Raw genomic sequence first — 25,088 nt, forward strand, 5'->3', positions numbered from 1 at the left:
CAATATCATTCATCATCAGAAGAGAAATGCAAAGCCAAGTGGCCATGGGATGTCACCTCACACCCGTCAGAATGACTAGAGTCAAAAAGATAAGAAATAACAAGTGTTGGCGACAATGTGAAGAAAGAGGACTCCTATTCCCCTAGTGCACTGTTGGCAGGAATGCAAATTGGTGCAGCCTCTGTTGAGAACAGCCTGGGTGGCTCAGTGGGTTAAGCTACTGCCTTGGGTTCAGGTCATGATCTTGGAGTCCCAGGATCGAGTCCTGCATCGGGCTCCCTGCTCAGCAGGGAGACTGCTTCTTCCGCTGATCTCTCTCCTCTCATGCTCTCTCTCTCTCTCTCAAATAAATAATAAAATCTTTTTTTTTTTTAAGAAAACAATATAGAGGTTCCTCAAAAAATTAAAAATATATTCCACTACTGGGTATTTACCCAAAGAAAACAAAACCCACTTATTTGAAAAGATACATGTACCCTTATATTTATTTCAGGATTATTTACAATAGCCAAAATATGGAAGTAACCCAAAAGTCCATCCATAAAGGAATGGATGAAGATGAGGCCTCTCTCTATATAATGGAATATTGCTCAGCCTGAGGATATGAACTTGACATTTGGGATAAACATGCATAGACCTAGTGGATGTTATGCTAAGTCAGACAGAGAAAGACAAATACTGCATGATTTCACTTGTATGTGGACTCTAAAAACAAAACAAATGAATAAACAAAAAGCAGAAATAGACTGGTAAGTACAGAGAACAAACTGATAGTTGCCAGAGGGGAGGCATTATGGGGGATGGACGAAATGGGTGAAGTAGAGTGGGAGATACAAGCTTCCAATTACGGAATGAAGAACTCACAGGGATGAAAGGGGCAGCCTATGGAGCAGAGTCAATGGTATTGTAATAGTGCTGCTTGGGGACAGACGTGAACACAGCATAATGTAGGCAGTTATCCCTATGCTGTACACCTGAAACTGATGTAATGTTGCGTGTCAGCTACACTTCAATTAAAATAATAAAAAACAGAGGCAGCTGGTGGCTCAGTCATTAAGTGTCTGCCTTCAGCTCGGGTCATGATCCCAGGGTCCTAGGATCGAGACCTGCAACAGGCTCTCTGTCCTGTGGGAAGCCTGCTTCTCCCTCTCCCGCTCCCCCTGCTTGTGTTCCCTCTCTTGCTGTGTCTCTGTCAAATAAATGAATAAAATCTTTTAAAATATTTTTAAAAATATATTTAAAAGTGAAAATAGGGGCACCTAATCAGAAAAGCATGTGACTCTTGATCTCAGGATTGTGAGTTCGAGCCCCACCTTGGCTGTACAGATCACTTTAAGATAAAATCTTTAAAAATAACAATAACAAAAGTGAACAGTAAAAATGAGAGGATTGCAAGGCTACACAGTGCTCATGGGCATTTTAAAGCTACTTAATACATACCTGATAAAAGTTCATTGGGGGTAGTAACAGGTTATCTATTGTCTGCTACACAATTCTACAAGGTATTTGAGAATGATTTCCAGACCTTTAGAAAGATAGATGGAAACAATACTAGTTCCCAGGCAAGAAAGCGTGCGACCAACTCATGCCCACAAACAAGCTGGAAGGGCCAGAAATTCCAGCAGCAAGTCATCCATCAATTTGGAAGACCTTTATCAACTGGCCAGAGTGCCAAGCCTTGGGGAGGCCGTGGGAATACAGAGATGGCCACGGCCCAGATTTCTGCTGCTCTGCAGACTCGTGGAGGGGAGCAGGGCTTTCACGCCTCAGGGCCACAGGGTATGAAGAACTGGGATAAAAGTGCCAAGCATGTGAGAGCTCAGAGATGGGGAAGGGGCCCAGACTCCAAATGGGATGGAAGCAGGACATGGGGTCAGGGGCGATGGCACAGGAAGGATCTATAGGGTGATAAAACCTGTGTGCTTCTGGAATGACCCTGAAAGGATTTTAGGGGACAAGCAGTCAACTTCTGTGTGTCCCTCCCACATTTTTCCTCCCGCAACTACCGGAGATGCTGAAAGGATGAAATAGCCCAGTCTGTCCCCACGTGTCTCCATCCCGGTCCATGGCCATCTGTGGCCCTGTGACACCCTTTGTCACATCTCTGTTTCACTCTAGTGTTACTTGGCCTGTGTGACGCGAATGACAACAGTGCCTACCTCATGGGAAGGTCAGAAATGGACAGGAAATCAGTACATTTAGTTATTTGACAGGTGTGTGCTGAGTGCCTGTTGGGTGCTGTCGTGAGCGAAATGGGCAGTCGTATTCTCATGGAACTTTACAGCGAAGAGAGAGGGAATTAAACCAACAGACTAGTTCGTACCCGGAGGGGATAGGTGTGGTTTTCTCTGTCTGTTCATTCCTACTCTCCCATCCCCTCTTCACCCCCATGCACAGCCTTTGTCAATGTATCACTTGAACCAGTTTTCAGTGAGGCTGCTGTCTGGTCACAAAGCCAGTAATGGAGCCCAGCCAACCACCCAGCACCCTCACTGACCAGAGTTCTGCATTTATTTACTGGGCATCCTGGATCCAGCAACTCTGAAGTTTTTCCATTTTACTTTAGAGCTTTCTCAGTCACATGACGATGAAGATAGAAAGAGTGAGACAAGTCTGTCTCTCCCCTCACTGGTGGCGTCAGACAGACAGCGGCTTGGTTTTGCCTCAGAAGGGTGTCTGCTCACGTGTCCGTAGGGATGGGGTTGGTGATTCACTGGCCACAGGGACGTGGAAAGGGCACTGAGCTGCTGGCTCAGGAAGAAGAAACATGGATTAGGGTCCACTGTGTTGGGAATTCTACATAAATTATCTCCTCTGATTCTCAAAATAACCTTTATCATCCCTGTTTTATAGATGAAGGAACTAAGATTTCAAAGACATTAAGCGATTTTTTTACCTAGCTGGTAGAGACAGAGTTTGAGCCCAGGTCTGCTGTACTGGAAATAGAAAAAGTTAAGCTAGAATTGGGGAAATGATGGGATGCATGGTCTTTTTTGAGGAAGAAAATCAGCCTAGAAATAGGACTGCTTTCTTTTGTCAGAATAACCCATAATAACCCAGCAGCATAATAACACTGTAAACATAGACACATGTGTGAGTGTGTGTGTGTGTGTGTGTGTGCGCACGTATGCAGAGAGTAAGAGAGGCTCTGAACCCTGTAATTTAATTCTTGAAATTAATAATAAGGAAATGCTTACAGATACTAACAAAGATTTATGTGTTATATTTCTTGCAGTAGTTTTTTTTTTAGCAGAAAAGAGAAAAAAAATAAAGAGGAAAACTAGAACTACCTATGTTGCCCAACAATAGAGGAACAATTGAATAAATTATAATTCAATGGAATAGTGGAGTATTATAAAGCCATTAAAATTCATGCTGTGGAATAATGTTTAATTGCATTGAAATATACTCATAATGTTCATGAAAAATAAAAGAGGATATGAGACCCTATATATAGTTTTGTTCCAATATTTGTTGAATAACTCTATATATGCATCTATATTTAAGATCTGGGAGGAAATGTACCCAAATGTTAGTGATGATTATCTGTAAGATGACCTTTTTTATTTATTTTTTATCTTTCTCTGTATTTATCCTTTTCTGTATTCTTCAACACAAAACAAGGGTATGCTCTGTGCTCCAGTCCCCACAGAGCATCTGCTTCTCAGACTTAGTTACTTGCCTGCTTGGAAGTGCCTTTTGTCCTTTCTGGTAGCGGACGCCAGAGACTCAGGCTGTGGAGGCCTGAGGACCCAATGTCTACCCCCGGCACTCACAAGGCAAGCTGCTTTTCACTCTTCTTACAAAGGATTTGAGACAGTAATTTTAAAAAAGAAAGCTAAGCATTGAACAAGAGGTACTGTTTTCAAAATGTGTTCTTCTGGTGGTTCTATTAGGTCCCATCTCTACAGAGACATTTTACACTAAGTGAGTTCCCGAAGCAAAAGGGATGGCATGAAAGACCTCTTTCATCCCCTGGTTCATTCATTCATTCATTCATGTAAGAAAACTTACTGTGCGGGCGCCTGGGTGGTTCAGTGGGTTAAAGCCTCTGCCTTCGGCTCAGGTCATGATCTCAGGGTCCTGGGATCGAGCCCCGCCTCAGGCTCTCTGGTCAGCAGGGAGCCTGCTTCCCTTCCTCTCTCTCTGCCTGCCTCTCTGCCTGCTTATGATCTCTGTCTGTCAAATAAATAAATAAAATCTTAATTCTTACTGTGTCCTCGCTGGGCTCTCTGCCCTCATCAAAGACGATATATTGAAACATTAAATAGGGAAAGTTTTAAAATAGAGGTATGAGGAAAGAGCAGGGTGGTCTTCACACATCCCTTTCATCTTTGTCCCTTGTCTGCCTGTAAGATTTAACCAGCCAAAGAGACAACACAAAGTAATCACCTCTCTGTCATTTCTCTCCTCCCGAATCAGCACTCATGCCTCACTTCCTGAAGATGACTGTTTTCTTATCTGCACACATGCAGCAATTCTAGCACCTATCATAGTGCAGTATGGTTCTTTCTATATAGTTCTTAGCTGTTCGCTCAACGTGCTTCCACAAAGCCAAGTCTCTTCATGTACATGCGTAATTGGGTTGCTCTGTGTCACAGGTGCAAAATGATAGAACTTCTCTAGGGTCAACAAAGGAGACCACCGCAATATATAAAGAAATAAATATCTAGGTGTTCCAATAACCCACTTGGGATCCTCCAGGATACCCAGCATACCAGGGTTGGGAAGTTCTGCTGTAGATCTCGACCTCCTGCTACCAGGGGCCAGGGCTTAATTATTCATCTTGGTACGCTCAGAGCCTAGTGTGTTGCCTTTCACATCGCTGGTAATTCGTGCTTTCACTAATGCATCTCGGCCAGCATTTACCGAGTGTCCACCAGTCTGGTGCTGATTGTTAGAAATAAACTAGTGAATAAAATGGATACGGTTTTGCCCTACAATCTGGTAGGGATTGAGCAATGTGAAACAATCCAACAAAGAAACATATAAGTTTTAAAAACCATGCTGAAGGAAAAGTACAGAGAGCTATGAATGCTAAGAAACTATCTGAATAAATGAATGAATGAAATACATATCTTACACTGTAATATTCATTCAATAGGAAGGTATACTCTATATAGAGAGAGAATATTGTGAGCTTTCTTGGGATGGATTAAGAATCCATAAAATACTCTTGATCTTGAGAAACAAACCGAGGGTTGCTGGAGCAGAGGGGTGTGAGATAGGGATAGGGAGGCTGGGTGATGGACACTGGGGAGGGCATGTACTATGGTGAGTGCTGTGAAATGTGTAAGCCTGACAATTCACAGACCTGTATCTCTGAAACAAATAATATATTATATGTTTAAAAAAAAAAAAAAAGAATCCCATAAGATAATCTAGCTCTTGTGTTTATGCTCCTATGATCTAAGACCTCAGTAGCTTTTCATGGTGCTATCTCATAGGTGACTCTTTCTGAACTTACAGGTAACTAAAATCCTAAGTATTTTGTTGTTGTTTGTTTAATGTGTTTCCATAAATTCAACCATCTCTTCTTGTACACATGCCATTGGTTATTTGGATCTAAGTAGGTGACTTTCTGTGTTCCTCCATTAGCTTTCATCTTGCTAGATCTGGTCTATCAACTTGACCTATGCCAAACCTATGATTGAGGACTGCCCAAATCCTAGTCCTGACATGGGAATATACTGTCCCCTTCACGTCAGTGGGTGTGGTTACCATGATGAAAGGCCCATATCAGGTTTTTGACAGGAGTACTGTGTGGAATTTTATAATCACCTGTACAATACATATCAAAAACATTAAAATGTCCATATTCTTTGCATCTGTGATTATAGTTCTGGGAATCTACTCTAGCAAAAAATTACCAAAGAAAAACACATGCAGAAGATGTTTTTACATTATTATAATAATGTTTTCACATTATTTATAACAGTGAAGCGCAGATTGAAAAATCCTAGTATCTTTTAAGGAGCATGATTAAGCTTGGGTGGCTATACGAAGAGAAAATTTTCCTATAAACTAAGAAAATTCCTAAGAATAGGCTTGTGATGGAATTTGAATTTTAGAAAATTGTGTCCAAACCTCTTTAAGCTCCTCACATGGCTCAGGACCAATTAGATGCTAAGACAGATTATTAATGAAGAAAAGATGAAAACAGGTTAGAAACAGGTGATTAAGAGTATGGGATAATTCATTATTAAAAAGACACTTGTTTGTATGGTATTGATAAGGGATCTTCTCAGACAGACAACCCTTTATAAATGAGGTTTTCTTCCTCTATTGGCAGACTATTACCTAAGCTAGTTGATGCATACGGGCCTTAAGAATAAAATAAAGGGGGGCGCCTGGGTGGCTCAGTGGGTTAAGCCACTGCCTTCGGCTCAGGTCATGATCTCAGGGTCCTGGGGTGGAGCCCCGCATGGGGCTCTCTGCTCAGCGAGGAGCCTGCTTCCCCCTCTCTCTCTGCCTGCCTCTCTGCCTGTGATCTCTCTCTGTCAAATGAGTAAAATCTTTTAATTTTTTATATATATATTTTTAAGAATTTTTATTTATTTATTTGACAGACAGAGATCACAAGTAGGCAGAAAGGCAGGCAGAGAGAGAGGAAGGGAAGCAGGCTCCTTGCTGAGGAGAGAGCCCGACGCGGGGCTCGATCCCAGGACCCTGAGATCATGACCTGAGCCGAAGGCAGCGGCTTAACCCACTGAGCCACCCAGGCACCCCATGAGTAAAATCTTTAAAAAAAAAAAAAAAAAGAATAAAATAAAGGGATGGCATTATAAATTAGCAGCTTAATATCTGGTCAATAAATATTTGAGTGTCCACTCCATGTGGGGCACCGTTGTAGGTATTAGGATACGGCAGCAAACAAGAGCTTATAACTGAAATGGAAGGGGCAGAGAACATTCAAGTCGACAAGTCAAATGGCCCATCAGGTGCCAATAAAGACAACAAGACAAAAATTAAGTGGGGAAGAAGAAGGCTCAGAAGTCCAGCCCGGGAGCTGAAGGAGTAGGGGGAGGGAAGTTTCAAACAGGGGAATCTGGACAGCCTCCCCGAGAAAGGGACATCTGAGCAAAGACCTGGAGGGAAGGGGAGAATGAGCTGGACAGTTGGCTTGGTTGTGAGCATTCCAGGGAGCAACTGGGCTTTAGAAATACAATGTTAAGGATTAGCAGGTTACTTCTGTGCAGGCCGTCCATCCCCTGCATTCCTTGTCAGTTCCAATTAACCATAAGTACACGCGCTTGCTCATCAAAGAGAGATTCCCATGTCTCTCCCTTCTGGCAGCCAGGGACAGACGCCCTAGTTGGTGCAGGCTGCCATGTTGGACCCGCTGTCGGAAGCAGAGGAGCAGCCCACCCGCTTCTCCTTGGGCCTTCTGCCGCCTGGTAACAGCGTGACCCTGTACCCAGCCGCCCCGTTCCCCCGTTCCCCCGCCGAGTCTAAAGGGGCGTTAAAATTCACATTTGTTTGTACCCGGTGCGTCTATATGCTCTGCATGAGGGCTCCCTTGTGTAGAAGCAAAATCCCCACTCTCAGAGTCACTTTTTAGAACTCAGAATATCATCTTTGACCAGATTGAAAGAGGATGAGAATTTCGCTTCCATTGTCAAAGTCCTCAAAATTGTTGTCTTTGGAGTGAGGGTGTGAACAAAGAAGCAGACGGAAATATGCGTTCGTCGCTGCATGTTATGTTGTTAAAATCAAGAGGGCACTTGTAGGTTCTGGTCACCTGCTCAGTTCCCACTGATGACTCGCTGCCAGTTGGTCACAGAGGTAAATGCAAGCGTCCAGTTCCAGGGAGGCCACCGTCAGCTACAGGCGGGCAAGGCTGCATCTGCTGTTCTCACCTCCGTTACCCCCAGTGCCCACCTCAGTGACTGGCATGCAGGAGACACTCTGTAAATGCTCACGAATAAATGAGTGACCCCCAAGATGACAGCTTTGGTAGACAGAGAAAAGACATGCAGGAGAGAGTGGGAGGGGCGAGGACAGAGACAGCGGCATCTGACGCAGGAGAGGGAAGGCGGAGACAGGGGCTGTGTGTGATCCCTCCCCCTCCAACCTCCAAGATGAGAGGAACAGAAGCGGAGTGTGCATTTAGCGCACAAGGGCAGGGGCGGAGGGGAGGGGACAGGAAGTGTGAGAATATCACCGGCATGAGGTCTGGCCCCTCTCCCCCACGGAGGACTCGGATTACTTTGGTCAATTTACTTAGTACCCTGGAGACTCTGTTCTATCTTCTGGAAAATGGAGGTAACAACACGGACCTCGCAGGGTTGCTGTGAGAACGAAGGAGGACAATGCATGGAAAGCCCTTGGCACAGAAACTACCCCCACAAAAAAGTCGTAGTAGACGCTCATGTTTTCACTGAACACGGACACAGGGTGAGGCAGTGTAGACCGTGGTCGGGTGGTCGAGAGCAGAGATCTGCAGCCAGACTGGTTGAGTCTGAATCCCGGCTTTATCACTCCGAGCTGAGTGGTCTTAAGAAAGTTACTTAATTGCTCTGTGCCACAATTCCCTCCTCTGCGAAAAACAGGACAACACTCCTATCCAGAGTGTTGCCCTGAGGATTAAATCAGTTAATAAATGTAAACCACTTAGAACAGTATCTGGCACACAAGCATTATTACTGTCTGCTCGGCATGTTTTGTGTTTGTTTCCCACTTTGATTCCTCCAGGGCTGGCGGGAGGAGCGAGGCTATGTGGGAGCAGACGGATCTGTGGTTCAAGGCGGATGGGCTGGATCCAGATCTCATTCCAACGTGGTTCTCAAACTCTAGCAGATGCTAGATTCACCCAGAGGCTTGAGAAAGCAGAGGTCATGGAGACCCCCACCCTCAGAGTTTCTCAGTCAGTGGGTCTGGGTGGGCCTTGAGATTCTGTCTTTCTAAAAAGTGCCCAGTCCCAGGTGGTCCAGGGACCACACTCTGGTGGTGATCCATTGTGAGGTAACAAGAAATGATGTCCAAAGCTCCAAAAGAAGGAAGAAGGGAGGATGCTTAAAGAGATAGGAGTTCTGGAAAATTCCAAATAGGACTGAGCAATGGACACTAGTGGAAAGAGTAACATGTTCATTTATTCATTCAACAAACATCTACTCATTGCCCAATGTGAACTGGGCCCTGTATTCACTCATCAGTTGAAGGGACCAAGATTTAGCGGAGTAGGAATGACAATGAGTTGGAGAGAACTATCAATGTATCATATTAAAACAGAAGAGCCTTTAAAGAAAGAAGCCACGTGGGATGCCTGGGTGGCTCAGTTGGTTAAGCCACTGCCTTCGGCTCAGGTCATGATCCCAGGGTCCTGGGATCGAGTCCCACATCGGGCTCCTTGCTCAGTGGGGAGCCTGCTTCTCCCTCTGCCTCTGCCTGCCTCTCTGCCTGCTTGTGTTCTCTCACACTCTCTCTCTCTCTAACAAATAAATAAATAAAATCTTTAAAAAAAAAAAAAAAAAAGAAAGAAGCCACGTAACTCCTCACACCTAACTTCACATCAAGTTCCCATCAGGCTAACTCAGGCATCGTTTGTGTGTGTGTGTGGGGGGGGGGTAGAATATACATAGAATTGGCCATCCTAACCATTTTAAGTGCACAGTTCAGTGACATCAAGTACATTCACATTTTCATGCAGTCATCACCCCTGTCCCCCTCCAGAATGTTTTTTCATCTTCCAAACCCAAACTGTGTACCTGTTCATCAATAATTCCTATTCCTATTCCTCCTGGACATCCCCTGGCAGCTACCACTGGACTTCCTGTTTCTCTGGATTTGACTACTCTCTGTCACATGAGTGGAATCATACAGTATGTGTCCTTTTGTCCATACTGTCCATATAGTATGTGACTGGCTTATTTCACTTCACACGGTGTCTTCAAGGTCACCTATGTGGTAGCATGCACCGGAATAAGAATTCATATTGCACGGTGTGTGTACACCATGTCTGTTCATCCGTTCTTGCTTTGGTGGGTGCTTGCATTGTTTAGCCTTTTGGCTACTGTGAACACTGCTACTATGAACACAGGTGTACAAATCTCTGTTTGAACCCTGATTTCAACTCTTTTGAGCATATATCTCTAAGCATCCTTTTAGAGAAGATTCATTTTGTCTGGGTGAAAATTAAGGTCCCATGCTCCCCCACCCCCCCCACCTCTTCCCTTCCTAGAACTTTACCCCTCCTGACAGGCAGCACCCAGATCTCTCAGCTGCCCGAGTCTGAAACACCAGCCACACCTCCAGGTAAATTAGCGCAACAAGGACGGGGGACTAGACCTCAGTGCTCTGTGGGCTGAGCGCGTGCCTGAATTTCCCTCTCTCGAGGATGATGACCTCACCGACACGCTGTGCAAACACACTTGTGCCCGGAGCCTATTCAGTACTATTCAGAGCTTAAACAGTTCAGTCTCTGGAATCAGACACCTGGTGGAGGAACCTGGCCTTATTCCTCACTAGCTGATTAAGCAAATGATGTAACCTGGCTAGTTTCAATTTCCTGATCCATGAAACAGGAATACAAGTTCCTATCTACTTGGTTGTTTGGAGAACCAAAAGGAGATGAGGTATACTAATTAGATTAAGAGGAGATAAACCAAAATAAAGTAAAGAACTTAACCTAATGCCTGGCATAGGGTCAGAACCCAACAAATATTGGCCATCATTAGTATTATAATTGGGCAATGTCTTCGGATATATGCCAAGAAAGTTCCTGCTCATACCTAAGTACACACAAGGACATTACGATGAGCATGAAATTAACGGTCCCAATAGGCTGGAAGCCCAAAAGCCGAAGCAATGGAATTTTTTTTTTTTTTTTGCAATGGACATTTTTTAAAACAGGGGATTCAAAATTACAACCTGGCTACAAAAAGATTAAAAGATATCTTTGGACGAAGAAGATATTTTGGGGCAGGTCCCTCTACGGCACCCTCAATTGCACCAGAGGCCCCAGCAGTCAACTACGGGCGTATTTCTGAGGTTTTATTTTGTTCTTCTGAGTTTGCAAATGCCAGATAAAAAATGGATTCTAGAACAATGGAAATTTAAGATGAGAAATGGTTCCAGCCAATTTGGCCAGGCCTCCTCCTAGGATGGCCCCAATCCTTCTGGGACAGGTTCTGACGACTGGACGGCCTTTTTTCTAAACCTCTGAAAGGGGATGATGTTCCCGCCACTTCCCTTGGAAGAATATTCCACGGTGAAATATGACTCACTGTCAGGGCCCTCGCCTTTGCGATTCCCTTTCTTCTCTTGACCCACTTTCGTCTTGCCGTGCCCTTTTGTACAAAGTCAAACGCAGCCTCCCCTGGAGGAGGCCGCTCTGTGAGGACTGACATTTAAAGACCATTACCACCTCTCACACTCAGCCCTGTTCATTTAGCCAAGCAAAGCATGTTTAATTCTTTTAATCTCCTCTCATAAATCAATCTCTTCGTCCCTTTAATAGCCCTTCTCCTATGCTTCGTATTCCTTCCAGTCGGGCCATCCTAAGCTCTCGTTCGGTGGACGCTTGAGAATTGCCAGTCAGTCACCAAAGGGGTCTCAGGAAAAACAGCCGGGCCCCGCCAGGGCTCCGAGCGTCCCACAGAGCTGGGCTGTCTGCCGCCCGCAGGCACTGGGAGCTCAGAGCAGAGCCCTTGCCTGCTGGCCCGGCCCGAAGGCCTTCCGGCATTTGCTGCCTACTCCTTTATGCATCTTTCCAACGGACCTGATCCGCCATGACTGTGGCCAAGGGAAGTGCCCTCAGGAAGTGGTACCTCAGCCACCTCGGGCCCCTGGGTCTCTGCTGTCACTTAAGCTCCTCAGTCTGCCCACCTCTCACCTGGCTTCCACCCACGAGGGCACGGGGGCTGTGGAGGAGCCCAGAGGGGTCTTACCTGGAAGGTCCCAGCGTGGTCTTCTTCCTTATCGCCCTCTCTGTTCTCTTTGAGGGCAATTAATGTGAATCCTCTGAAGTAGGAGGGAGGGGCAGCTGAAAGCGTTACTGTGGAGAGAGAAGAAAGCAAATTAAGAGCACAGGAATCAGCTGGCTTCCATCTGACAAAGGGATGTTCACGAGTTCTCCATCAGTATGCCAGACCTGTGGGTTGGACGGGCCGTGGACAGTGGAAAAGTCTCATTCCTTTGAGTCATGAACTATCGCCCTCCACCCTGCTCCCCCCTACATTTCAGAACTTGTGAAATGCCTCAACTGTGATCTCAGCTGAACCAACAAAGGCTTCAGTGAGCTCTCTCCAAGTATCCACAATTTGATAAAGAGAGTTCCTGGTCAGTAGTCCCGTCTTGACAGCTGTGTCATGTTGGACTTCACCATTAGACTGGTCTGAAAGAAACCTAGCTGCTCACAGCAGAACTCCCTTACAAAGTCCTTTGTGGGGGCAGAGATGGCTGTATGTTTTCCAAAACATACTTCCTTTTTCTTGTGAGATCTCAGCTAGGCCACATTCCCAGCCTCCCCTGAGGTTAGGTCTGTTTGCACTCTCATTCTTTCAAGGGAAAGCACAGATAGACATGATGAATCCCACTTCCATCCTGGCCCACACAAACTTTCTACTCTTGCTTTCCCAACTATGGTTGCAGAATGCAGGGGATCCAGCAGGAGACTCTGGTGTCATGCGAGAAGATGGTGGAGCCACAAGAGGGAAGGAACCTGGGTTTCTGAATAACTACAGAGAGAATCACTCATGGACCAGAAATATCCATGTTTACTTTGCATGAACTGGAAATAAACTACAGTTATAAAATATAACTATGTTTTCATGAAAATCTAGCTTAAGGGTCTACTCAGCAATGATGGTCACCCCTTCATTTGTATCTTCAATCTCCCGAGATGGAAATTCTTTCTTGCAATTTTTGCATTGCATTGCAATACTCTTTTTACCAGCCTTCTCCATTGGACTGTGAGTTATGCTGGAGAGGAATTCATTTTAATTCTTTGTATCTCTATCCCCTAGCACAGAGCCTGACATCCAAAAAAAAAAAAAAAATCTCAATTCCAGTTTCTTGAAATTTATGTAAGTTGAGATTTAAATTACTGTGTGGATTAAAGTGCTAAGATTCTGGACTTTAAATGTGGAATTATAGACTCTTAGAGCCTCAAGCCTCTCCCAAGAATCTTCCATTCCAGCCCTTTAATTTCACAGACAGGAAACAAAGACACAAAGAGGTCAACAGACACACCAAGGTGGTAAGATGACCCAGAGGCAGACTTCGGGCCATACTCCCTCCCCAGCTTAACATTCCACCCAGAATTATACATAGTGAGTATATTAGTCATAGCATGGGTATTTCACAGGGTTAAGCTTTAAAATTTTAAAAATCAATTCATTTAACAAATAACATTTACATGATTCTGATAAGCAACCACCCGTCACGGAAGGATATTCTAGTCTTCTAGTTTCAGTCCTAAAAATAAAGGACCCCCAAACCCTAAAAGCTAAAGCCCTAAAGCTAAAAGCCACCAGTGGTCACAGTGATATTTCAGGGCAGGACTTTGAGACGCAAAGATTGCAAATCTCACGCTATAATTGGTCAGTTCATCCCATAAAAGCAGTAGAGCATTCTAATTGGCTACTGATGTCTAGAAAAGGTCAAATAGACCTTCCCAGTAAGGAAGAAAGGGTGAGAGGAAAAGCACAGTAAAACAGCCAGGAAAGTATAGTGCTCAAGAGCGGCCGACAGAGAATGATGACTCTGACGTCAGAAGAAAGAGCTGAGATCCCTGAGGGACAGACTCCCAGCCTTAAAGCAGTCTGAGGCTATCTAGAGTGGGGCAACAAATGAACAAATAAAAGAAAACAAAAACAGACTCACAAAACAGAGAAAAATCCGGTGGTTGTCACAGGGGAGTGGAGTGGGGGGGATGGGTAAAATAGGGGGAGAAGATTAAAAGGTACAAACTTCCAGTTATAAAATAAATAAGAGAAGGAGACGCAATATACAGCATAGGGAATACAGTTAAGCATATCATAAAACCTTTATGTGGCCACAGGTAGTAGCTAGATTTATCATGGATTGCCTTGCGATGCACAGAAATTTTGAATTGCTATGTTGTACACCTGAAACTAATATAATATGGTATGTAGACTGCACTGCAATTAAAAAACCTACAGGTGGGCACGATAACAGCACTTACGTCCAAGTATCAGTGGGAAGGGTGAATGAATTAATACATGTAAAGTTCTTAAAATCCTGCCTGGAATATAAGAGGCACTTAATAAATATTAGCTCTTATCAGTGATGAGATGATCACACTGCATTTTGTGGATAAGTGTTTGTTTACCTACTCGCTCAAGTCCTTCAAAAGCGAGAACCACATCTAGGCTTGGCACAGTGATTAGCACAGAGTTGATGTGCGGTTAAGTTTACTGAATTGTGTTCATGGACAAGTAAACTCACTGTTATAAAGATGTCAGTTCTTCTCAAATTGATTTATAGATTCAGTGCAATCTAAATTAAACTGTCATCATGTTTTTTGGGGAAATGACAGGTTGATTGTAAAACATACATGGAAATGCAAAGGGTCAAGAATATCAAAGGCCATCTAGAGAGCTGAAAAGTTGGGGGGCCTGGGCTACCACGAGTTGAGACTAATGCAGCTACAGAAGTTCGGCCAGTGTGTCCTAGCAAGGAAGGAGGAAAGGCCAATTGTATAGTTTGGGGTCTAGCAAAAGTTCTACGAGTACCTGGAAACTTGATGTATGATTAAGGACGGGATGCAGGGCAGCTGGGGGAAAAGACAATTATCTTCAACAGAGCTGCTGGGGCAACTAGACAACCAGGTAAAAACAGGTGTCTCTTGGTCTTACAGATCACACACACACAAAATAAACTTTACACAGATGGTAGAGTAGATGTGAAGAACAAAACAACAAAGCTTTCAGAAGTTGGCCGAGGATAAAATATGTATGACCTTGGAGTCAGAAAGACTTTTTAAGCAGGACATACAAAACAACAACAACAACAACAAAACACTGACAATAAAGGAGAAGATATATAGATGAGATGATATAAAAATTTTGCTCAAGAAAAGACACCATTAGGAACAAGCAGGGCAGAGTGTGGAAGAAGGTATTTGCAACTGACTTTAATCCAAAACATATAAAGCTTCTTTCTGATCAGTAAGAAAAAGATAGACAACACAATAGAGAAAAATAGGCAAAACACAAGAACTAAAACTTCATTAAAGAAGGTCTCCAAATGGCCAAAAAGCATATGAAGACACCCAACCTCGTTAGCCAACAGGGAGATAAAAATTACTGCATTTCCCTCAGGTTGACTAAACATAAAAGGACTAACAATATCAAACGTTAACTGCAACTTTCAAACACCGGTGAACCAAAAATAAGCAATTTTCACTGGAAAACTCTTTGGCGGTATTTACTGAGGCTGAACACATACACACCCTATGATCCAGTAATGTCACCCTAAATCAACAGGAATGCATACAGATGGGGACCACACAACACCCATCAGAAGATTCATAGTAACATTGTATGGAAACACTCAATGTCCATCATCAGTAAGATGGATATGTAAGTCATGGCATATTCGTATAATTGAATGCACTGTAGTCATGCAAAGGAAGGAATTACTACTACATACAACAGGGATGAATCTCATAAGCATAACTGAGTGAAAGAAGACACTCAAAATAATACAAAAGCTGTGTCTTCTTTCACTTGAGATAATTACAAAGTTCAAAAACAGACCACATAATCTATGATGCAGAGGTCAGGACAGCAGTTACCATGAGGCAAAGTGGAGTGAGAATTGATCTGGGGGTTGGGGGCACAAGAGACACCTCTGGAGCACAGATCATGTTCTGTTTCTTGATCTGGGGACCGGTTGCCCCAGTGTACTCAACATGTGATAATTCACTGAGCTGTGTGATTTGTGAACTTTTCCCTGGGTTAGTTATATTTTGATAAAATTATTATAAAGTAATGTTTCTGAATGATAAATATTCACTTTTTTGTACATCTGGGTAGTGCCCTTAAAGGGCTAACCATAAACTCAGCTTCCCAGAGTGCTGCACTCCTGCTGGTTCAAAAACACTGAGGGGTACTCTCCCTCACTGAGTACAACCAACAAGATGGCGGCTCTGGAGGTGGAACTCAGTGTGGGGCTTCGATCCCTCATTATCACTGGTGACGATGGTGGTACACAGTATAATCTGAAGGAAGACAGGAGATCCCAGCCCTCCAGAGAGCCCCATTATATGACTCTCCTGAAAGAAACAAATGTGCAGTGTGTTCTGAGTCCCAGTAATGACTGAAGATGACAGCTCGGCAATAAATAATAGAATCTTCTCTCTAATGACTCTTCCCAAGCGCCTCCCAAGAGAGGCCATTAAGAGACCCAAGAAATTCAAGAAAAAATGTTTATGAAGGATTTGAAAAAAACAAAAAAGGTCCATCCAGAGCCATCCTGTAAGCACATCCGGGAGACTGGTTAAGAGCAAAGATTTGGGATGAGTACCCTAGAGCTATCATTTATTAATTACATGACCTCTGGCAAGTTATTTCACCTCCCTGTTCCCTCATTTTTAAAAAGAAGTTAATGATATTGCCTTCCTTGTGGGAATGTGGAGAGGATTAAATACACATTCATCACAGAGCCTAACATAAAAGGATTCGAGACCTGTAACGGATGCTGGCCGTGGTGTTGGTGATGTTGGGGCTGCAGAAGACGATGACAAAGGTGATGATTATGATGACAAAGATCGTGATGCCCAACAGGCTGATGAGCCAATGATGGGTTTCAAAAAGCTGGTCCTCAGGGACAATCACTGAACCACCCAAGAAAAACTCTAGGAGGTGCCCCTGAAGGACCCCTGAGAGGACTGCAGCAGGGATCATCCTCACAGGATTTGGGGATGATCCTCACAGGCCAGGTTCTGGGGAGCACTTGTAATGAATAATCTTCCTGTAGCTCATCACACCCAGTACAGGGTTTGCTGTGACGTCCCCTCAGCCCCACACACACTATAACCTTCCAACACACATTCCCTTTTCCAGATTCCTCTCACCCATTTTAAGTATATACTTACTTGTGAATTATATGTTAAATGCTGGTCTCCTCTAAAAACCTGTAAACTCTACGAGAGCAGAGATCAAGTCTGTCTTAAGCTGCACTATATTTTTAGCCTTTAGTGTGCCTTTTATCACACAGTAAATGCTCAATAAAGATTCATAGAATGGGGGCGCCTGGGTGGTTCAGTGGGTTGAGCCTCTGCCTTCAGCTCAGGTCCTGGGAGGTCCTGGGATCGAGCCCCGCATCGGGCTCTCTGCTCAGCAGGGAGTCTGCTTCCCTCTCTCTCTGCCACTTGTGATCTCTCTCAGTCAAATAAATAAATAAATAAAATCTTCAAAAAAAAAAAAGACTCATTGAATGAATGAATGAATGAATGAATGAGAAGGTGTTCGTTTGTCTTCAATGCATAGTGGGCTCCCTCCTGCTCTGGTCCCTCCTCCAAAATCCCCCTGGGTTACTATGTGGAGTGTGTTAGCCTCCCTCATCCTTTCGTTACTGAGCATTTGTCTCTGACAGCCCAGGGCTCTGCCTCTGGAAACACAGAGAAAAAACAGGGCTTCTCCCTCTAGGATCATATAATCTAAAAGCTGGGAAGAAAAGACACATCTGGGGAGCACCTGGGTGGCTTAGTCAGCTAAGAGTCTGCCTTTGGTTTGGGTCATGATCCCGGGGCCCTGGGATCGAGCCTCGCATGGGCTCCCTGCTCAGCAAGGGGTCTGCTTCTCCATCTGACCCTCCTCCATCTTGTGCTCTCTTTCTCGCTCACTCTCTCAAATAAATAAATACATAAATACATAAATCAAAGACACATCTGCAGATATTTTGTATAGCTTATGATGGCTGTTATGGAGATAGGAACAAAGTGCTCTGGGATCCCAGAGGAGGGAGGATCTGGGTCTACTGTGGGAGCCAGAGGAGGCTTCCAGAAGGATGTAGCATTTGAGCGCCAAGTTGAATGAGGAACAGGAGTTTGTTCAGTGGACGAGAGGACTAACAGCACTCCAGGGAGAGGGAAAGGCATGACAAGCCAGTCTCGGCTTTGGAAACCGGAAGCAATTCTGTATTTCATAAAATGCAAGCTGGGAGGAAGAGTAGGTATGCTAGAGGTCAGGGGAAGAAGGCAAACAGGGGGTAGAAACTTCAAAGCCTTCAAAGCCTTGGGATACCACCCTGGAGGAGATGAGGGCATCCTGGGTTGGGAGGAACGGGGGGTTTAATTAGGGAATGTCACATTCAGATTTATGTTTTAGGAAGATGAGGCTGGAAGTTGTATGGTTACTGAATAATAGCCCTTCCCTAAAAACCAGTGCCCAGGGCCTCTCTGGCTTGCCTTGCTTACATGAAGACCGACGTTTCACACTGGAGCTTGGCCTTAAATCTCTGCGCAAGGTTGAGTTCTCCCCAGCTGTGGGTACACTGGCCATATGCAAACCCCAGTTCCCAAATACTTTTCTGGGTCCTTCAAAGGTTGGTGCATCAACCATATAACACACACTCTGAAGAGCTGTTACCCAGTTCATCTGTTGTGCTTATCACCCTCACTGGAGCTCACCCACTACCATCATGTTCCCCACTCTGCCTGTGGGCTTCAGACTCCCCGGCCCCAACAGCAGTGAAAATACCCCAAACCAGACCCCAGACCCATCCCAGGGCCAGCATCCGCCATCCACCTGCTAAATGTAACTGAGCTGCCCCAGTCCTCATGTCCCACATGTCAACTACAGAGAATTTAACTTCTGCCTTAACTTGCAACAGGGGGGTTCCAAGGACTACTAGAGCAGTCCACAAGCCACCGTGGCCCCCTCCCTGCTCTGCATGATGTTCAGAGAACGTGGAAGCTGCAACTCAGATGCTTCACTTAGAAATTGGCCCAGTTGAGCCCACCCAGTCAGGATCAGAGAGGAGATGCTAGTGATGGGTTGACAGATGGGAAGATAAGGCTGAAAATCTAAAGATGAGCCGTGTGTATGGTAGGGTTGGCTTACCCTCCTCCCCTGGATGGTCTTCTTTAGCCAGTGATCCAGCATCCCCAGCCAGAGATGAAACACCTCCCATTCCAAATGAAATAGCACACATATCTAAAAATCAAAACCTGTTTTTCTATAATGGATGTAACTAATAAGTCTGGATTTGAGTCCCCCCCGACCCCATTTCCTATGTGCAACCTTGGGCAAGTGACTTCACCTCTCATGGTCGCAGTTTCTAATCTCCTCTAAAATGGCAGTAATAGTATTTATCTCATATTATTATTATGACAATGATTTACTATTTGTAATAGTGAGTATACATAAATGTTAAAGTGATCAGCTGTCTTAAAAATAAATCATTCTCATCCATAAAATAGGGATCATCATTCTCATCTAATGGGTTTGTTGTAAGGATGAAAAGAGGGAATGTGTATGATGCACATTGCAACAGCTCAAGAGAAGCTCATTCTTTCCCCTATGTGCTCCCACTTCATGGGACAGCTGGGAGCCAGATGAATGAGTTCTGAACTGACCATTGCATGGACAGGAAGCAGGATGGGTGGGAAGGAAGCTCCTGGGGACCTGGAAATGTGTCAGCCAAGAGAGTGTGGCTGGGAACATGGGTGAGGGCAGGTAGCGCCATGGCTGCACACTGCCCAGGAGCCTCACTTCTTCCCCTATTTGGACGATCTTTGGGGCTGGATGATCTCCCTCCCGAAACATAACATCACAGAAGTGATGACCCAAATTTAGTCTCTCTCCACATCCCAGTCACCTGGGTCTATGATCCAAGATGGACCAATCAGAATCCTTCCCTGAGATTTTCCAGTTTACAGTTAAAGGGACAAGGGCCTTTCTTTTAGTTACAGAACTAACTGAAAGGCTTTTCATTCAAGGTTCTTGGCGGCTCTCCTCCTTGTTATTTGGAGAAAGTTTATCTGTAGTAAGAAAAATGAGGACAACTCATAGAAACACAGCCAAGAGATAAAGGATAGGAGGAGTGAGACAGACAAGGTAGAACAAAGGTGTGGAAAGCAGAGAGGGAGGAGAGAACCTTTTTGGGTTCCTAGATCCATTTATACCTGAAGCCAGATCCACCCCTAGACTTTCCAAATATGAGACTCAATAATTCTCTTTTTGCTTTACTTAGGTTAACTTTGTTCCTGACATGTTGCATGGAAAGAGCCTCCACTAATTTTGAAACAAAGAAAGAAAAGTAATTCAGCCTAGACTGTATGATTCCTTAGCAGTCTGGGGGAACAGTATTTGTGGCTAAACCGAGGTGGTTGACCAGGAAGGTGGCAGTTGGTACTTAAAGGTCACTGAGATGACAGCAAATCAGCTGACTTCAAAAAAACTATTAACTAGATGTTGGGGCGCCTGGGTGGCTCAGTGGGTTAAAGCCTCTGCCTTCGGCTCAGGTCATGATCCCAGGGTCCTGTGATTGAGTCTCACATCGGGCTCTCTGCTCAGCAGGGGGCCTGCTTCTCCCTCTCTCTGCCTGCCTCCTGCCTGCAAATAAATAAATTTTTTTAAAAATCTTAAAAAAATACAACTATTAACTAGATGTCAACTTTAGGGAAAAACTCAAGGAAAGTCAAAGGAGGCCTGACCTGCTCAACTATTCTTATCAGCTTTGCTAGAGATTTCTAAGACTGCTTATCAAAATTGTAGATAATCCAAAATTAGATTATGTGGCTCGATTCCTCAGTGACAGAATCCAGATTCATGAGTGGTTGACAGCTATAGGGAGGGGCCCAAACGTGCTGGATTAAGTCTGAGGAAGGCTAAGACCAAGTCAGGAGGAATAGTGTCAAATTTTAGATTCAAGAACCAGTCACACCAGTACAGGGAGAGGAGGGATACATGCCTTCCCAGGAGTTCACAGGCATGTTAACTGGCAAGAAGTTCAGCACGATCCCAGAGCACAGCACAGCTGCCAAAACAGCCAACGCCAGACCCGGCTTAACACAAACACAGTGTTCGGGACAAGGAAGATAATCCTTCCTCATGTTCCATCCCTATCAGGGCACATCTGGAGTACAAAGTGCAAGGGGATGAGAAACAGCACCCTAGAAAGAATGGCTGAAGAAAGAGGGGGCATTGGAGTGAGAAGAGACGCTGGAGTTGGTATTTCTCCACAAACACCTCAAGGGCTGCCATGTGGCCAAGGGGGAGACCTTGTTTGCTCATCTCCGGACAACCAAACTTGGACCCATGAGCGGAAGTTACACGGAAGGGAAATGTTGGCAAGAGGAAAGTACAACCAGCCCAGCTGTGCCTCAGGCTCTGCCAGTTTGGGAATGTTGTCAACCTAAAGGAAGCTCTTGATTCTTCTCTCCCCACCATTCCATGGCCAAGGCAGGGAAAGGCTGCTATCATGTTAGCTTTGAAGACATTCTACTGGCCACTCACTGTAACAGGAAAGGGCAGTGATGTGAGCCATATTCACCTACATAGAGCACGGGAGGCTGTGGTGGGGCTGGGAGAGGCTGTGGTGGGGAAGCATGCTCATAGAAAAGTGACTACCTTTTGGTCACCCTCTATTTGTCTCTCCCCATCTTGTTTTAAAATTTAAAAAAAAGGTTGGGGGGAGCACGCCTGCGTGGCTCAGTCGGGTAAGCATCTACTCTCGATTTCAACTCAGGTCATGATCTCAGGGTCGTGAGATTGAGCCTCACATCGAGCTCCACAGGGCGTGGAGCCTGCTTAGGATTCTCTTTCTCCCTCTCCTTCTCCCTCTGCTTCTCCCTCCCTCTCCATTACCAAAAAAAAAAAAAAAAAAAAAAAAGGCAGATAATAGATTTCTGGAACCCAGCCCTTTGTCTGGGGTGGGTCTGGGAAGCTATGGTTTGTTTGTTTACTTTTCCAAGTGATTCTGATGCATAGCTAGGTTTGGAAACCACACAAATAATCCCACCAAGTGGTAATTCCAGGGAAAGTCACTTGATAATTGGTGTCTAGGTGTGATGGGTCAAGAATCCTCTCTCTGCCCCCTTTTTCGTTCAATCAGAGCCAGTGTCTGAACCTGGAGCCCCTTCCCTTTGCTCTTTTGCTTGCTGTCCTTCAGCTCTTCACCTCTGAACCATCCCTGACCTGGCTTTCCAGAATGCGGATCACCTTCCTCCCAACAGTCTTCACCTGGGACCCAGCCATCTGCCGGTCCTCACCGTGCCATCCCCCAGGCAGTGCCCCCAGGGCACCGGGCATCCTTTCTCTCTGCTGCCACCACCTGGAGCTCCCTCCTTGCTGTTGATCCCCGTCTCTGGTCTCACTTCTCTGGCTGACAAACACTTTCTCTTTCTCATATCTAAGTCTCTTAGAGGGAGATCTCACGTGAGCATTCTTCATTGTTGTTTTTTTTGTGCCCCCCAAGAATGATGATTTAGTGCCTGTTATGTCCATAGACTGTTCTGGGTGCTAGAAATGGCAAATAAGAAAGACACAGGCCTTGTTCTCATAAAGCGCCTATTCCAGCATGAGGAGGTAGATGATGCACAAGATAATTTCAGAGAGTGATTAAGGGCTATGATGAAAACAAAATCAGGCAAATGTAATGGGGAACATAAACAGGTGGTCAGAGAAGCCTCATTAAAGGGATAAAATCTGAGTTGAACTTAAAAGATGAGGGGCAAGCCACACGAAGATGTGGGCATGACCATTCTCGTCAAGGGGAAGCGTATGTACAAAGGCCCTGGGGTGGGAATGAGCTTGGTGTGTCTGTAAAATTCAAAGGGTAGTGTTGCAGCTGTGGGAAGAAAGAAAAGGAAAGAAAGGAAATGAAGAAGGCTGAAGAGAAGGAGAAAGAGAGAAGGAGGAGGAGAGGACAGGAGGAGGATCATAAGAGCTTCCTATAGCACCTAGAATCAACACCCAGTTCTTATGACCTGCTCTGACTCTGCCCATCCACCCACACTCCTATCCCCCACGCAGGTTGGCTTGTGCTTGGAGCCCTTCTCTGCCCTCCTGAAGTCCAGGGATGCATATCTGCAAATACCTGAGCCACAACTGTAGATAGGGTTCAAGTTATTTCCCATGTGTCTTCCGGGCCTCAGCTAATCCCATAGATGTGTCTGACTTTTCCAGAACTTTTCATGGAAGTTTTGAATATTCTGTGAAAGTTAGAAGCCTTGACTATGTGGAGCTCCCAAGGACATCTGGTGATGTCACCGAACTCCTTACCCTTCCCAGCCTAGCCCCAACTCTAGCCCAGCCAAGACACTCTATAAAAGTGGGAAATGTATACCAGCAAGAGCTGGCCAGCCATGCGGAAAGCATTCTATGACATGATAAGCTCCCTGATACTGTAGACATTTACGACGTCATCACATACACAACTGTACGCTGTCAGAAGAAGATAGAAGAAAGAACACCTTTGATAATTTGGGCCACTTGCCACTCCATTCAATGCACACACGTGCTTGAGTGTGCATGAGAGGAGACTCCCACCCCCTCACCCATTACAGTGAGTATTTTGTACCTGTCACGTCTGTGGTTGGGGACAAGCAAACTGTTTGTTTTACCTGTTACTCAGTTGGGGGAGCACTGGTCCCTTCCAGTGCTGGAAGGACAATTAGCAGCGCTGGACCTCTGCGAAATGTTGGTTTGCTTCCATTCCCCACTAACAGAACTGTCTGGAAGGGGACACAAGTAAGGCTACCTTGAGTCTAGTACCTGTGTAGTTTATGTACAATTTGAAAGGATTTTTAAGGAATAATTTTGACTTATGGGATCTTTGCTTTCCATAGTGCCTCTTGAACCTAACCCTGGGTCTCCTGTCTCTTCAAATTGTCTTTCATTTTCATTCGGAATATATACCCCAGGGAGCTTTTGTTTTTTTCTCTTTTAGTTTATTTTCCCTTCTCCTCCTCCTCCTTCTTCTCTCTCTCGTTGTCTTATTTCATCCACTTCCGCCGTCATTCCTTTCTGTCCTTATAGCTTCCTCCTTTACTGAGGGAGAAGGTGAGACAGAACAGGCCAGTCTGACATACCTTTTTCTTCTCATTATGAAGCTTACCAATACTCCTCCCACACACACACAGGAACTCTCCTTTCCCTGTGGACTCATTTAGCAAGTATATCAACCTCACATGCTGTTGAGAAGACCGTCTAGATCCCTTTCACTGGGTGAGAGGCCTTAAAATACTGTGTTTTTATACAACTGTGCCTTAAAACATGTGGCAGAGATAGCTAATTGTGCCTTTAAATCCATTTTCACCTTCATCCTTTTGGAAAACAACGAGTCCTTTCCCCATGTTTTGGCTAGGCATTTGGCTGCCCAGCTAAATGTTCTATTTCCCAGGCTCCCTTGCAGCTAGACGTGGTGAAGTCACTAAATTCTTAGCAGTAGAGTGTGTTTGGAAGTGCTGGGCACCATTCTGGGTCACGTGATGCAAAAGAAAGCTGCCAGCTGACCAGAACCCAGATGTGTTGGTAGTGACATGACTGTAACCAGCAGCAATAAGCTCAAGGCAGGTGAAATTCACTGTATTTGTTAACAAGTATCTGGTAGACATAAGTGTAAAACAAGTAAAATTAATCTTAGCCCTATGTTTTGTTTAACCTAATATATATAATTATCACCTCAATACGTAATCAACATAAAAAGCTATTGGAGAAGTTTATTTTTCTTTCATCCTAATTTTTCAACAACCAGTATGTACTTGACACAGCACATCTCAATGTGGACTAGCTACATTTCAGGTGCTGTCACTCGTGGCCACCTATGGGACAGCAGAGTGCTAGGGGTTTGGCCGAGCCACACAACAGAAGGAATCTGGTCTCCTGGCTGACCCTGTGGAGCAAAGCTGTCCATCATCTGAGACTTCCCATTTACCTCTTATTTAAAACACTGTATTTTGGGGTCTCTTTGGAACACAAGCTTAACCTGTATCTCAACTAATATAACTTGGTAAGGGGTTTTCCTCCCCCACAAAAATTAATATTGACCTACATCTGACACTCTGTGTAACAAGCAAATGGAGAGGAATGGTGAAAAGTTCTTGCTATGTTAGCCCATGTTGGTGGACATATCAGCAGTTATACCCTATTGTTCCAGCTGAGTCAGTCGGCAGC

General features: G+C 44.8%; 1 protein-coding gene across 1 annotated transcript in view; it reads right to left on the reverse strand.

Moving 5' to 3' along the window:
- Nucleotides 1-25,088, reverse strand: part of SPON1 (spondin 1) — a 257,074-nt gene that overhangs the window by 226,394 nt on the left and 5,592 nt on the right. The window contains exon 2 of the mRNA XM_004752023.3: nucleotides 11,889-11,995. Coding sequence (XP_004752080.1) covers nucleotides 11,889-11,995 — 107 coding nt within the window. The remainder of the gene's footprint in view (nucleotides 1-11,888; nucleotides 11,996-25,088) is intronic.

The sequence above is a fragment of the Mustela putorius genome, unplaced genomic scaffold (genome assembly GCF_011764305.1).
Source record: "Mustela putorius furo isolate JIRA1106 unplaced genomic scaffold, ASM1176430v1.1 tig00003859_pilon_pilon_pilon, whole genome shotgun sequence".
NCBI lineage: Eukaryota > Metazoa > Chordata > Mammalia > Carnivora > Mustelidae > Mustela > Mustela putorius.